General features: G+C 41.5%; 1 protein-coding gene across 2 annotated transcripts in view; it reads right to left on the bottom strand.

Annotated features, from left to right (window-relative positions):
* The window catches only part of aff4 (AF4/FMR2 family, member 4), an 82467-nt gene that overhangs the window by 63102 nt on the left and 2483 nt on the right, over window positions 1-16882 (bottom strand). The window contains exon 1 of one of the 2 annotated variants that reach the window (XM_083646905.1): window positions 1910-1977. The exons of the other annotated variant lie outside the window; for it this stretch is intronic. Within the exon in view, the coding sequence (XP_083503031.1) occupies window positions 1910-1926 (17 nt within the window). The 5' untranslated portion in view covers window positions 1927-1977. Of the gene's footprint in view, window positions 1-1909; window positions 1978-16882 lie in introns of those variants that run through there. 2 annotated transcript variants of the gene reach the window in all.

Consider the following 16882-nt stretch of genomic DNA (forward strand, 5'->3'; position numbering starts at 1 on the left):
GACCTTTTGAGATTGTTCATCGCGTTGCCGTCCACCTCCATTGATTCCTCAAAATACGCTATAATCCTGCCTGTAGTTACGTTCGGCCATTTACACATATTATCTTCCCATGTGTCCACTGTCAACGGGTGTGGTAGACACCCTTTCGTTAGATAGGAGACTCGCAGAATGATCCCAAGTTTGCATTTTTTCAGCGGTCGCTATGGCTACTACGCTAGTACATTACGCTTCTTTGTATTCACAAACACCGGAAGAGAAATACATCTCGCGGCCGAGTCCGGAAGCAAACCGGAAGTGCCCAGGAAACTTGTCTATTCAGTCAACTTAATTGACCTGAGATGTTGTGTTTTATTAGTTGAAGAGAGGGCCACACCCTCTCATAGTATAGTATGATACTGTAGTTAGTACATTAAGAAAATCGTCAGGCAAACCGTTTCAATTGTCTATTATATAACACCTGAGCGTATAGTGTGAGTAAACAGGCCCTGTACATGACTGTTGACCTTTGCTCACTTTCCAAAATTAGACTTTAATCACCAATGACATGATGAATGTACAGACATTTATCGTGGCAACATTGGTGTAAAAGCAAGGCTAAAGTTAGGGTCCCTCTCCTATATAGATTCTCAAACACAGCCTAGTCCTACATAGAAACAGTGGCCTTGAAACATGTGCTTTTGCTAAATAGTGTCTTTGAATCCAGAAGGAAATGCACAAAGCACGCTATATGCCTATTTCACATTACACCCAAAGCAGCCATTTTGTGTCAGAAATGGAGGAAGAAACACGATCTAAAAAGTATTGGGCATGCACGGATATAAATGGTATTATCATTAATATTAAGTTAAAACAACACCTAAAGTGTTTCTGTAACTTTTCCACACTCTCAACTGTAAAGAAGACTGACATTTTGCATCAAAAGTGCACATAACTAACACTTTTTGACACTCAAAGCTAATAAATATCATTACAGCATCGTATCTTAATGGGTCTTGAAATATTGACTGATGGACACCAGAAAACTATCCCCCCCCCCCCCCCCATTATTTTGGCATCTAGGCCTTCAAATAACAATGTACGGTAATCAAATTATTTTGAAATCAGGCTAGCAACTATGTATCTGTAGCCTTCATGAAAACTACATAGGCTAAGTACCAGTATTGTACAAAACAATTGTTTGAGAACAAAACTAGGCCAGACCTGGACAAACCGCTCCGACAGCAAGCCTTTGATTTTATTAATTTAAAGTGCCAGTGGTCCAGACACAAATGATAAAGTTTGATAAACAAGCCTCAATTTGGATCTTTGGCCTAGCTTGGATCCAGCCGAGGCCCAATCGCTCTCAAAATCAGAGTGGATCAGTTGCCAACAAGGTAAACAAAGGTGGCCGATACGGATGTTTCAAAATAGGCTCAGCTGGCCTAAGCAAATCCTTTCGTTATACATGAGCCTGAGATTGGAATTGGAATGTTACATTCAATCATGATTGTCAATGTGTGTGATGCCTAGCTCAGTAGCTCAGTTGATAGTCGTGGTCGTAACTTGTAACTACAGCCTGCCAGAGACTGAAAAGGTCAAAGTCTGCAGAGTTAAAAAAGTAACCCAGCAGTATCCAAATGAATCGGCTGATTTATTTCTCTCACAACACAACACACACGCCACATCTTCAACACAAGCAAAAACAAAAGAAGAAGAAAAGAACCGATGCTTATCTGAGCACCATGAATTCAGGACTGATTCTTTGGCAGCGAGACATTTCCAAACCCGTAACGACAAACAACTGGCTATCAAAAATAAGTTTTTAGCACGAGTAGTTACATACAACACCACCAACTCTGAAGGATTACCGACTACTGCTCAGACAGCCAGAGATAGAAGTAAAGCAGCCAACTAGTTGTGCGTTTCTTACCCTGACTGAGAGGCCATGGCCCCAACCACTGAAACATTGGAAGGAGGAGGGAGGGGGATTCAGAGAATCAGAAGTATTCTGCTCATGGTGTGTCAGCCTGTTTGCGTACGCCAACCTCCCTCAATGAAGCCCGAGCCGTGTGTTTTCTATATGTGGCCGTCCAAATGGAAGAGTGTGACTACACTTTTTACTCCACTCGAAGGCACAGTGCATTTCCTTGGAGTAGAGACAAATCTGACTTAGGGAGGGGAGGTGACTGCTCGTTCTCGGGAGATACCATGTCGGCAAACAGCGGGGGTAGTCGCTTGGAGCGGCGACAATAGGTGAAGGCCAGGGGAGCCAGGAAGCTTTGGTTTCTGTGTGTGTGTGTGTGTGGATAAGTACTTTTGGGGTACAAGCTAAGTGAAAAGAGCGGGGGGGGGGGGGGGGGGGGGGTGAGTGAATGAGAGAGAGAGAGATTGAATGAATGAGAAGTGGAGAGAGAGAGAGATTTGGCATGTGTCCCTCCTGTTCTCATGTGCCAGTAGTGCGGGTCATCTTTTAATGGTAACAGCACTCTGGGCCAAATCTCATCTCTAGCTATGAGGCAACATGGCTCGACAAAGAGTAAAGGCATCTTTTCATTGTAGTTAAACTGTATGAATGATCTAAAGGAGGTACTTCCTAAAAGCACAGTTAACCACATTGTCCATGGCTACACTGAATCAGGATGAGTCATTACTAAAGACTGCCGAAGCACATTGCTAAGTCTCAGTTAATGAATCTTAAACTGTAAAAATGAAGGAGTAAGAAAGAGACAATGAGAAAGGGACTATGGTAATGCGCTGTGAAAAAACAAACTAAACTGAAATATGTGACAACCTTAAACTGTAAAATCGAAGGAGTAAAAGAGAGAAAAGACAGCTTGGAAAAAAGAGACCTAACATTTTAACAAAGAAACTACTCTGGTCTATGTGAAAGCCTTATGAGGAATTAATTGACATGAAAGCCTTATATGCCAATTCAGGAGAATATCCAGAGGGAGGGGGGTGAAAGAGTGGTGAGAGCCGAGAGCAGGAACAAATCTCACCTCTCTCCGAGAATGGAACGGTCCACCTCGCTCCATAAAAGGAGATGTTATTTTATACCATGAAGCCTCTCCTCCTTGTGATGTCACTGCCCTCAGGACGGTGCAGCCAACCAGGGCCCATCTTTCCATCAACAATCTCCCTCCCCCACTGCCCCGAGCACAGGGCAAAGCACCAGTGCAGTCCGTTAAAGAGACAGTGTGGGGAGAGGGCAGGTTGTAACAAACAGGAGACATTTTCATCAGCTATACAGTAGTATGATGATGACACACGCAGACAATGTGTATGCTTAAATTAACCCACTCATATTCTGGTTTATTTTAAGAAAAACATTTTGGCTAGTGGAAATTCTAATTGGCTGGTAACTTTAAAATCTAGCAGCCATATTGGCAGGTGGTCAAAAAAGTTAATTTCAAGCCCTGCAGGGTGGTGACATAGGAGTGAGTGAGAAAAGGATCAAATATTGGTGGTTAAGAGACTGAATAATGACATCACAACTGTTAATTTAAAATGAGTTATTCCTCTAAACCTGACTTCAAATGCCCCAAATTTTTCGTGCCGGCGCCGTTCGGCCCCCAGCCCCCAGCAAAATCTGGCCCTCTGGTAGCGAGGATTTTTTTTTGTGGTCCTCTCTATCATCAAAGTTGCCCATCCCTGGGTTACGGCATGACAATATTTGTCCGGCCCTCGGCAACAATCTGGGTTTATCATGTGGCCGCCCATGAAAAATAATTGCCCACCCCTGATCTAAACCAATTCTTAAAAATTATTTTTATGCACTTTCTATTAGGGCTGTGAATCTTCACTGGCCTCACGATTCGATTACGATTCAGAGGGCTACGATTCGATTATAAAACGATTATCGATGCATCTCGATGCATCACTTTTTTTCCCCAATACATGATTTATTTTTTCTCACTTTCTTTTTTCTCACTGTGTGGCTACTAGGGATGTTCATTTCGAATCAATTTCCATAATCGAAATTCGGGAAGATTAACGATCAATTATCGATAATATTAAAAAAAATATATATTTTTTTTTTTATTATTATTTATAAATTTTTTATTTTACAAAATGCCTATGTGCGAAGCACTATGAAGCGCTTTTCAATCCGCCTGGTAATGGTGCTCCGTGAGGGAAGCGCATAGTACGCTGGCTCAATCACATTGATCAGGTGTTGAAAACCCTCAACGATATGTATGGGCAGCATATCCATCTCGAGTCCGAGTGATCTTTTCTGCATGCCGGGCGAGGACGAGGTGCCTTCCTCGTTAACCAGGCTCGGATGTAGGCTACGCTGTTCAAGTGGTGAATCATTGGCGTCTAGCCGTGTTGTACTTATAAACGGCATCACAGTTCTTCTTGCAATGAACAATGTCGTCTTTTAACTCGAAATGGTCCCAAATAAAACTTCGCTTCGCTCGCATATTTCCTCGTTTGGATGAGTGCTGACAATGTGCTGTTGCTGTTCTCACGCAGCAAGCCCAGTGAGACCACGCCCATAGCCCCACCCAGAGGTGTTCTGTTCAGTTGTCTCATAGTCCCATTGCGCCCTCACCTGGTTGCGACCACGTAGTGAAATCCAATCTTATACTGTAGTTTCAACACATTAGGCCCATTTGATTTGATTAAAAATATATATAAAAAATCTATAAAAATTCCACATGATCGAATCAATTCCTTAACGATCAATTATCGATTTTCGATTATTGATGAACATCCCTAGTGGCTACTTTTAAAATAAAAGTGCATTTGGAATTGCATTGTATTATGATCCATAATTAAAATAAACAAATGCATGTACTTCCATTATATTTTATTCGATTATTAAATATATATATATATACCGGTATATGTATATAATCGTTTTTTGACATTTGTGAATCGATGCAGAATCATGCACGTCCGCATCGCGATGCATCTTATAATCGATTATTTTTGACACCCCTACCTTCTATTATGCGGTAGCTTTTATGCCAGTATTTCATCTAGGGATGAAACGATAACCAGTTTTAATGATAACCGTGATAAACTTCCTTACGATAACCATGATAAAATTCGTTACGATAACCGTACGGCGTACGCTTTGAAAAAGATGGTAAATACTGTCCATTAGGGCTGGGTATTGGTTCAAATTTCAAGAATCGATTTGATTCCGATTCACAAGGTTCCGAATCGATTAATCCCGATTCGATTCGATTCCGATTCGATTAATTTCAATATCGATTTGGTTAGTGATACTAAAACATGTTTTTTGAGGTGTAACCTGAATTACATGATTGTCCAGTTATGTAACACAGGGGTTCCGAACCTTTTTTGCGCCAAGGACCGGTAGATACATGGGGAAAAAAGTTGAAGTCAAAGAACTCGGTGAAATGATTTCTGTGAGTGTATAGCGACTTCTGGACCATGTCCGGCTAGCCAGAGCAGGATATTTGCCAGTTTTACCCTTCTAGACATGAGGGATCTTTGTTTAGAAACATTGGGAAATGGTCCGTGCATTCCGACGCATTCAGGCGATAACGTGGGTTGGCGCTTGCCTTGTTACATCGCCCAAAAGCTGCCAGTCAAAACAGTGGTTGCACTAAGGTTAAACTTGTACAAGTGGCATTCAAGTCATATCTGACTAGTTTTCAATTTATTTCTCCCCACAAATGTTAGGCTATATGTCTCGAATATACAGGCTAATGCAACACTATAACCCTCTTGCATTTGTGCATTTTCACATCCAAGACTGACAGGTCGGGAGGAAAAGAAACCATTCAAGCTGTTTGCAGCACTTGAGGAAACCGTGAGTTTGCTCGTTTAATTCATTGGTATAAGCGATTGCGCGAACGATTAATTAATAGGCTACGTGAACGTTAATAGCGGGCACTTATCACCCAATAGCCTCATGCAGTAGTAGGCTATATCATCTCCTGGTTGCATTTTCAAACTGGCAGATGAGATGGGGGAAAGATGATTCAAACTTTTACTTGTTTACTCACCAATTGGCTCTCTTCCAGCCATGTAACTACATCCATTCATGAAATTATTAAATAGCACGGGACATTAATGGTTTGTAAAGTGCTATTTAACCCTCCGCCCACTCAGAGTGATCCGGAACATGAGCTGGAGGTATTAAACAACAGCCGCTTTGCCAGTAATGATCCGCACTCGCGGGAGTGCGCATAAAGCGGGATAATTGTTTATGCTGCTAGACCGGCTAGCAGCTGGTCATAATCCGGATTTCACTGCATGTTTAGAAGGGGCTTATTAGTACTTAAAAAAAAAAAAATCAGGACATTTTAACTCATTGAGTGCCATTGACGACTATCGTCGTCAATTCAAATAGTAACGTTCAGTGCCAATGACGACTAAAGTCGTCAATTGCGTTTTTTGACGGTGGGACGTGGATCAAAGCCTGATGCATCTCCTGTGAAAGTATGGGGGATGTCGAATGTGTAGAAGCTATTTTACGGACCCATTAGGTGGTGACAGTGCTCTCCAGATTAGAGAAAGGTGAGGAAAAACAGCAGAAGAAGCCCCGTGATGAAACGGAAACCGATGCTGGAGCCAGAGCCGTATAGATTGCTCTGGCTGGAGCTAACATTAGCTGCGAACAGCAGTCAATTCGCTCCCACAACTGAGCCCCTCTGTCTCTGCTGCATAGTTTCTCCACACGATTAGCCGCCAGAAAAGCAGCACCCGACGCCGAAGGGCCAAACCATTCTCAGCAGTCCGGTTTGGCTTTTCGGTGTCGCGCTGGGAGCCGGCGCACAAAAACAGAGCGCTCCGAAAATAGACGCTGGGTGCGTGTTAGGCTGTGTGTTAGTGTGGGGTTGAGTTTCTCCCAGCTCTGCCGGCATGCAGGCTGTGTGTTGGTGTGGGGGTGAGTTTCTCCCAGCTCTGGCATGCAAGCTGTGTGTTGGTGTGGGGATGAGTTTATCCCAGCTCCATGCAGATTCGTCGCCTGACACACGCAGCAGAGCGAGCAGAGCCACCAGAGACACTCCCAGGAGGAGGAGTTTGCAGTTGAGGGGGGTGGGGGTGCTGTTTTATTGAAACAGAAAATATTAGCTTCAGAGTCAGTGATTTGCTTGAAATGCTTCATTTCACAAAAGGCTCATTATCTCAGCTTCTAGTCTGAAACGTCTGTTTTTGGTGAAATCAACCTATCTTCTCCGGCTGATAACTAAAGAACGGAAAATGATATCAATAAACTTTTTTTTGCTGATGATACAATAGAGTTTCATCGTTCTTTGTGCATGTTCGGTGTTTACATAGTAATATCACACAATATTCTGTGGGCCTCGAGAAATCACTGAAAACGCTCTGAAAGGGCTGGCACTGGGAGCATCCGTTTTCCAAAAGTGGCTGGCACTCAATGAGTTAACAATACCGTGATAACACGGATAACCGTGATATTTTGGTCACTATAATCGTGATATGAAATCTAATATCATATCGTTTCATCTCTAATTTCATTTTATATTGCATACCTGTTACCTGCCAACATTGGGCAAAAAAGAGGCAGATTTTCTGGGGTATCGGTGAATGGCCTACTCTCAACGCCCCCCCCCTTATTACCCTACACCACAAATTAATAGAACAAATACTAGCATGTAAAGGAAATTACTTTTAATTAGTCCTAAATAGCCAAATAAATGGCTAAATAAAAGTAAACATACAAAAAAAGATGTGATCAAATGCGTATAGAGGGGCAAAGTGACCGCCTACTTCCTGCTTCAGCACTGTACCAGAGATTTCCATCCGCCATTTATTTTCCCATAGACATTTCGTAAAATGCTTATAAAAATAGTTTTACTTGTTCAAACCAAACGGTTCCGATATATTTAGAAACAGGAGAGACAACATAACATTTCACTCGGACCAACACGTTAAAAAAATTGCAGATTTAAATAAAATATTTCTTCGATGTAGTTTTTTTTTTTGGTCCGAGTGAAATGTTCTATCATGGTCTCTCCTGATTCTAAATATAGCTTAACCGTTTGGTTTGACGAAGAAAAAAAAAATTATACGCATTTTACGAAATGTCTATGGGAAAATAAATGGCGGATGAAAATCTTTGGTACAGTGCTGAAGCAGGAAGTAGGGGGTCACTTTTAGGGCTGGGCATCGAATTTCGAATTTTCGAATAATCGTTGTTATTATCAAGGTCGACTTTTATTATTGAAAGTCGAAATTCGAAAAAAAAAAAAAAAAAAAAAAAAAAAAAAATTTGTGAGTGAAATGTTGCATTGTCTCTCCTGATTCTAAGTATAGTTGAATCGCTTGGTTTGAGCAAGTAAAACAATTTTTATAAGCATTTTAAGCAAGGTTCATGGAAAAATGAATGGCGGATGAAATCCCATGAAGAGGGAGAGGGGGTGACTTTGGTACCCCTTTGGCACTCAGACCTGAGCCTACTAAATATTTAATGAACCACTCATGATTGTCAAAACTGTTTTTTATTTTCGAAAATGTCAATGTCATGTAACATGTTCTTTACTTCAGTGGTGCAATGCTTGTTTGAGCTAAAAACCCACAGCAGAAGCTTTTTCTATTAATTAATAAAGCCTTAGACTTAGAATCAGGGGAGACAATGCAACATTTCACTCACAAAAAAAAAAAAAAAAACATTTTTAATTTTTTTTATATTTTTTATTTTATTTTCGAATTTCGATTAAAAGTCGACTTTGGCCAGCGAATTTCGAATAGTGTTTTTGCTAGAAATGCCCATCCCTTTGCCTCTCTATTTCAGTGGCAAAGCGAGTGGAGCCCTTTGACTGTATACATACAGCGGACCTCACAGTCCACACCCGAGAACGAATTTGCATAACGTGAAGATAGCTCCATTCGCTAGCAATTATTAAGACTTCAAAACAGAGTCCTGCAACGGGTCGGGTACCCACGGGTACCCACGGGTTACCCGCCAAAAGCTTGTGTAACGGGTAAAAAAAATACTTCTATAAATTCACGCGGGCATGGGTAAAAATGAAGTAAACGCGGGCGGGCAGTGCTTGGGAACAATAATTGACTGCATTAGAGCCCTCTATGTTTTTGTTGCGCTCAGGCTGAATTCACAGTCACTCACTACGGTAATCTCTGGTGCATGATGTGGGTAGTGTGTGTGTGCTGTTCCGGAAGTCAGGCAGACAGAGCGAGAGGAGAGATTTTTTTACCCCCTGTCAAACAGTTGTTTTACACTTTGTTTCTCTACATAACCCGCATGTTTCAAGTGTGCATACTGCATAGTTTGATGCTACGGACTGCACAACATAAACATTTAAAACTCAGCTGCAGGAGTCAACGTGACTGGAGACAACGAGACGCTCTCTGCTTTCCATAACAACGTGCAAGTGGTGGAGAGATAACGTTAGTTATTGGACATTGTAAAACTGCATTTCTGTCAGCGGAACAGCGATCATAAGGGCAGCGTGGATTATACCGGACATGTTTTGGATGGAAATATTTGGTAAGTCTGCTTGTTGCACAACACTGTTGTCTGATAGTGCTGACCAGCTGGTTACTGATCTAACGTTAGCTGCTGCTGCTAATTGCTACTGCTAACGTTACAGGTGATGAGTCTCAGCTAGCGACTGCTAATTATTAGCCTCCTGTGTGAAATGGTGGCAGTTTGGTTCAAAGTGAGCGACTGTTTCTAGGCTGTGTGACTTATTGATCACGGGTAACGGGTCGGGCCACGGGTCTTATATTAGCGGGTGTGGGCGGGGCCGGTTTTGATTTGGAGATAATCACGGGTAACGGGGCGGGCACGGTTCTTATATTGACGGGTCTGGGCGGGCACGGGTTTGCAAAATTGTACCCGTGCAGGGCTCTGCTTCAAAAACAATCATTTTTCAATGGCTTGGCTTCTATGTGCTAGACTTGTGTAGAATCATTTTTATTTTGAAAATTCCAAAGCTTTTTGATACCATCCGATATGAATTCCCAAAATCTCTGCAGCACCAACAGGTATCATTTTCTGATACAGAGTCCTATGACAATGAATCTCTCCAGCAAGAACCGGTATCATTCTCTGATAGAGTCCTACTATGACAATGAACAGGTATCATTCTCTGATAGAGTCCTACTATGACAATGAACAGGTATCATTTTCTGATACAGTCCTACTATGACAATGAATCAAAATGCAAGGCTCTCAGGAAGCCATGTGTAGATCCCAGGCAGTAACCCATCCTGCATTAACCACAGAAATGGATCGTAAGCTAAAATGACAACATGAGTCATAACTTAACATTAACGTACACCAAAAGTCCCTCAACCCAAGCTGATGCAACAAGTGAATGTAATGAAGGCTGAATGATCTGATTTACTTTGATATCATATAATCCACGCTTTAAAAAAAACTCTACTATGCCCGAGGATAAGACTAATTTAAGTGGGGTACTTCTTTTTAAATTAATTAAGTTTGAAATGTATTTGAAAAATATGTTGTAACATGCAGGACAGTCACAATACTGGGTACTGATTGGCAGACAGTGCCACCACCACCCCTGATTCATTTGATGCAAACCTGCTGACTGGAGGCATTCCAGAGGGTGCGTCAATTCAAACGCTGCAAACCTGCCTGATTTAAGCAGTTGTTTAGGGAGGACTCGAAGGAGTGTCACTATCAAGACCAAGCGCTCTTATCATAGACTTCATCAGAAACTGCCAATAAAAAGCATTCATTTTTGAAAATGCTCTCACTTTAAACCAAACTTCTCAAACAAAATCAATCAATCTTAAGCAGTTTCCTCAGTAAATATTTGTTGAAAAGTTATTTTGGTACGTAAAGGCTGTTACACACCAAGAGCACTGCGAATATACAGCATGAAATTGCGATGCGAATTTTGACCCACCTGTCAATCACAGCAGATGTGTACACGTCGGACGCGAATTTCCGAAAAATCGACCGTGGTCAGATAAAATAAACACCGCAACAACACTCAGCGAAACTTCGCTGTTGGTATTCACGGTTGCATTGACTGATAAAGGTTCAAGAAATATTATTGGTGTGCAAATTAATCGCACACAAAAAACACTCCCGTGTGTAAAGACCTTAACAGTTTGCAAAACATACGGTTTTGAATGTCCTTCGTTTGGTTCATGGTTCACAATCATAATAATAATAAACTTTGTTTTCTGTGTGCTTTTTTTCTGTCAGAGGTATTTAGTCATGGAAGTTTAGACAATGTCAGTTTGATCATGTCTTTGGTTAGAAGTCGATAGTTACTGGCACTGCATCAATAAAACAACTTTTCCTGGGCAATTTCAGATTAGCTCCGAGTAACATACTGGTCGTGGTCTTGATTGATGCCCTTCTCTAAACAGCTGCTTACATTACATCCATTCCATTCAGGCAGGTTTGCAGCATATTTTGAATCGACTCGTCGCCTGGAACGCCTCCACTCAGCAGGCATGCGTTATGTGAATCAGGGGAGCTGGTAGCATTTACCAGTGGGCCCAGTATTGTGACTGCATTTAAGATCTAATTACGGTAGGTCAATTTCTGAAATTAACTTATTTACTACAATTACCTAAAAAAACAAAATAATAATAATATAATAATAACAAAAACAATAATATAAACTGAAACATTGAGAAGCCCACTTGAAAACAAATTAAAGTCAAATTTCAAATGAAAATCATTTCAATAAGCTGCAGAAAATAGATTTGCTGAGAGCAGAGCATTATTTACGCTGTTGCACTCAATACACACCATCAACCTGTAACACAGAGTACTACAAGCTGCTGACCTATATCCCTAGTCTAGAAAGCCTGATGAAGACCCCTGTGAGGGTCGAAAGCTTGCAGTAGCTGTTTAAATTAAATACTGTATATTGGAGCTGCTCCAGTGTGCGGGTATTTTTCTATTTTTTCTATATTGTGCCTCTGTACCCAGCACCTGGCCTAACAAAAGTTTGGATGTGCACACAAACCTTCTATTGAACTATATCCCTAGTCTGCCATGCAGCTCTATGACTATGACCGTTATTTTGTTCTTGTACAGGTTCAGGGCCCGAAATTAACTTTTTGACCCATCGGCCAGTGGCGGGTAGATCGCGAAAAAAAACGCATTTTTGTGTCACATATATCCATATATATAAAAAAAAATCAGTACATTTCAAGTAGATAAGGTATTACGTTGAAGAATACACACTTAAATAAGAGGCCAGAGTAAAATTTTAAGCAAATTATTTTAATATATTGATTGATGATTGATTAATCAATACATGTCAAGTCAATCTTATCAATACATGTCAAGTCAATCTTGAGCTTAAACTGTTGTAAAAAAAACAACGCAGCTAAAAGTAATAACTGCGACAGTCTCAGTGCACAGCGCACAACTTGGGCTACACACCTTTCTCTCCCACTCACACCTGGCACCTGCGTTAGCTCTCCTGCACTCGTTCTCGGCTCCCCTTCGGCTTTATTGGTGGTAAGCATTTTGATTCATCTCATCATACGAGCTCGGCAACAAGCGCGAGCGATTGATTCATTGATTGATTCGCCGATGTAGGCTGTCAATTTAGCAGAGGTTAAAAGACGCTTTTTACCTCCGCTAAATTGACGACTGCATTCCATTCCACTCCAGAGTCATGTTTGGTAGCCTATGGCAGAGCCAGAATGAAACAGTCTCACAAAGCACTCATGTTAGCCAGCTGCGCACCAAAACACACATACAGTAACTATTATCTCCTCATATATACTGTATCATACGAGTGTCGGCAACAAGTGCGAGCGATTGATTCATTGATTGATTCGCCCGACGTAAGGCTGTCAATTTACCTCCGCTAAATCGACGACTGCATTTCATTCCAGAGTCACGTTTGGTAGCCTATACGGGAGTAGTCTCGGTTTCCAGACGTTTGGTGAGCGGCGCCAACAGCGCCACCTAACCACCAAACGTCTGGGAATTTACTGTTCCAAATCTGGTTCATTGAGCCCGGCGAGAACGGCCGGCAGCAGACACGCCTACATTTATTATTAGAATTTTATTTGGTAGCGGCAATGCAATGTTTCATAGTTCCAATATAGAGCAAGACACTGATGTGCTGCAAAGAGAGTTTATACCTGTTGTTTATTTTACAATAATTTGTCCTACCCGGAAGTGGCCCGCTTGCTACTGTGAAGCGCTGTGAAGTCATCAGACAGCAGGCTCTGTAACGTAAGCCTCGGGAGTCTGGCTTATCGCTGGGGGAAAGACCTCTAGCCGCCGGGGCCGGATGAAACACGTCCTATTAACAGGTTATGTTTGTTTCTAAGTGATTAATATGTTTCTCCGCAAACGCGTCAGCACCGGTTCTGCATGAGCGTCACTGCTCCCAGAAAGCAGGCCCGCCCACAACACTCATGATTGGCTCTCCGATGCAAGGCTTCCAACAGCACCACCTAACGTTATGAAAATATTTAAATAGTAATATTCTCAGTCTTACAGTAGTGAAACGGATTAAGACTGAGAGCTGAGTCTAATACAGGAGAGCTAGAATGGAACAGCCTCAGGAAGCACTCATGTTATACTACCGCACTGAACTAACGTTAGTTTTAGACTGCTGCCTTGTATATTGTGCGCTGGGATCAGCGCTCCGCAGCGCACTCCCAGCGTTTAACAGTCGGAAAAAGACGCTAGGTGGACACAGGCGGCTACACACAGTTTTAATATTACATGACGACTATTTTGCGACCCGCCACGTGGCGGACAGACGCCAAACCTAACTTGCCAAACCTAAAATATGCCGCCATTGGCAGGTGGCGGGCTCTAATTTCGGGCCCTGTACAGGTAGTTCTACGTGAGATGAGGTCTTCTCCTCGCCACACAGTTTTGACACAACAATAACACAATCTGTAGGCCATTTTTGTTGCCCACTTATTAGTGGAACATAACACAACCCCTATCTTGGTAGGCTAATATTTCAAATACATACATACATGTTTAAACTTTGCCACATTGAACCTCTTCAGTTCATTGTGCAAACCAAACCTGATGACTAGAGTATTTATTTTGCAGGACATGTACCTTTTCAGTCCTATCTGAAATGTGATAACATTTGACTAAACCTTGAAAATACTGAAAATGTTCAGCAATTTACAACCGTTCCCTAGTCCTTGAATCAACACGCTACCCTGAAAGTTGATTTCCTTTTTTTCCCATGCAACAGAGTACTATAGTCTATGACGCAACTAGAATTTGAACTCGAGATTACCAGGATGTGCATCATTGTTTCTGCATGTACAGCACACTGTAGCTAACTGGGCTTCTACAATCGTGACGTGAATAGCTCAGTTATTCTAAAATGGTTCATAAATGTTTAAAATAGGAACATTTTAAAGTGAACAAACAACTGCATAGTCTCAAATTGATCATAAAACATAACAGGCTGATTCTTTGGACAACAATACGATATATCACAAAGTCTGCCAGGAATCGATACGATACGATATTATATAATCAATTAACACCATCAGTACAATAGCTACAAAATGTAATACCTCTCAAATGGCAATTAAGAGTTTTTAATACTTTTTAAGGCTCTTGATTTTCCCTAAATTGATTTATCAACTTTTAATACTTTTCAAGATCCCGCGGAGACCCTGTACTAGTTACTTTACAACATGAAAATAGCAGACAACTTCAGAGGATTATCCAGTTTATGATCATCAGACCTAGTACGGGGAGACACACCGCCTCCCTGCACATCAAAAATGCTTCACACGCCGCAGCTGCAGCCTTTTTCACAGTATGTCTTGTCCCACACTGCGCCACAGCAACACTAAAATCATATGTGTGCATTAATAAGAGAATCAAAACAGACTTTTAAAAGTAAAGCAAAAGTGACTTTCCTTAGTAACTGATTACTTTTATTAGTAATTCAATCAGTTTTAATTACTTTATGAGGGAAGTAACTAGTAACTGTAATTACTCATTTTCAGTCACTTGCCAACAACACTGATGGCAACAGATAAAGTCAAACACATTATAAGTGGAGTAGCATAGGCATTTTTGCATTGGTACTGCGTGGTATATTTCCACATATCAGTCACAAGGTAATTAGTCACAAAACAGTTGGGGCTATATTTGACCCTGGAATATCTGCTGCTAGCCTACAAATAGAAACATACAACAAACCTATAGCTTACTATTCAGGAGCTTTAAATAGCCTACACCTCCACAGTCCAGGCACTTCAGCAGCCTTGGCTGAACATGTAATTCCTGAATAAAGAGACTGAGACTGCTGAAATAATGTAATTGCATGATTCACTAACTGGGGCCTTTGCCATCTAGTTCCCTATAGGCTTTGAATGCCCTGCTTTTAGAAATTCAGGCTGGCAAAATGCGTCTTTTAAATCACTTTTCTAAACTTTTTTCTTCTTCTGTAGGCTATTATATAATTTGTATTTGTTGTAAACTGTTTAATTTCTGTCTGGCATTTTTACTGTTTATGTTATTGCCTGCAAAGCACTTTTAACTACCGTATTCTGAAAAATCCTATCCCAATAAAGTTCACCATTATTATTATTCAATTTTTCATGTCAGTAGTATTAGTCTGCTACAGAAGATGATTGATGTTATAACAGGACTATTTCAAAAACAATAATGATAGAGCAATATCTCACTGTACAGATCTGTTAAAGGAACGGGCCTAATGAGCTTCACCTCACATTAGGTTTACACATGAAAGCTCAATTCCAGTCCTACAGAAACAAAAGCTGAAGAACAGATGTGTGAGGTCAGGACACAGCCAGCTGCAGATTTTTCTGCTGTGTGAGCAACAGTACTGAGAGAGAGAGAGAGAGAGAGGAGGGGGAGAGAGAGAGAGAGCGAGAGAGGAGGGGGAGAGAGAGAGAGGAGGGAGAGAGAGAGAGAGAGAGAGAGAGAGAGAGAGAGAGAGGAGGGGGAGAGAGAGAGAGAGAGAGAGAGAGAGGAGAGAGAGAGAGAGAGGAGGGGGAGAGAGAGAGAGAGCGAGAGAGGAGGGGGAGAGAGAGAGAGAGAGAGAGAGAGAGAGAGAGAGAGAGAGAGAGAGAGAGAGAGAGAGAGAGAGAGAGAGAGAGAGAGAAGCAAGCCGCTGATGTCTGATTAGATTGGAGCTAATTAAACTGGTTGACTCTGGAGGAGCCCTCAAACAACTGGCTCTCAACAAAGCCCCTCTTCTACGAAAGCATGCATGATTTGATTATTAACTTAACCTTAAGCCTCTGCTGAAGAGTGAAGAGACCATTAGCTCTTGAGAGAACATGGTGACTGCTAAAAACCAAGGCAGCAGTAAAATATAAAGGCCATAAAATATGAAGACCACCTGCTCTTTCCATGAAATAGATCAAGGAGGTGAATGCTATGATTCCTTATTGATTTCACTAATCAAAAGGAATAAAGAAGGCCTTGGGATAATTCAGACATGGATTGTGATTTTAAGGGTTACAATGCAAAATGCAAATGTGCGAGGGGTTATTTTATATGCATCTACTCTTGAACAGCCTGGAACTAGCTATTGCTCAATTCTCAGACATCCAGTCTGCAAAACATATACAGTGTGTACTACCTCAACTTACAATGGATTGGTCAAAGCCAAAGAAAATATGCACCGACTCCTCTGTCTGGAATGGACATTGCACATTGTCAACACAACATGTCTAGAGATTTGTGTGTGGCCTGTGCTAGGCTGTGGAGGAAACGGTTAAAGCCGGGCCTTTGAGAAAAACCTAAACAGGAAGTGAAGAGGCTGCGTCACAAGCTCTACAGAACAAACCTTGATCTGCCACCAGGGCCAGAAATTAACTTTTTGACTCACCGGCCAAGTGGCGGGTAGATGGAAAAAATTCACCCGCCAGGCATATTTTTTACCGGCCAAAATAATATAGCACATTTTTGTCACATATACATTTATCTAGGGCTGTCCCGAATACCATATTTAGAGCGTTG

The sequence above is a fragment of the Poromitra crassiceps genome (assembly GCF_964638095.1).
Source record: "Poromitra crassiceps genome assembly, chromosome: 1".
Lineage (NCBI taxonomy): Eukaryota > Metazoa > Chordata > Actinopteri > Beryciformes > Melamphaidae > Poromitra > Poromitra crassiceps.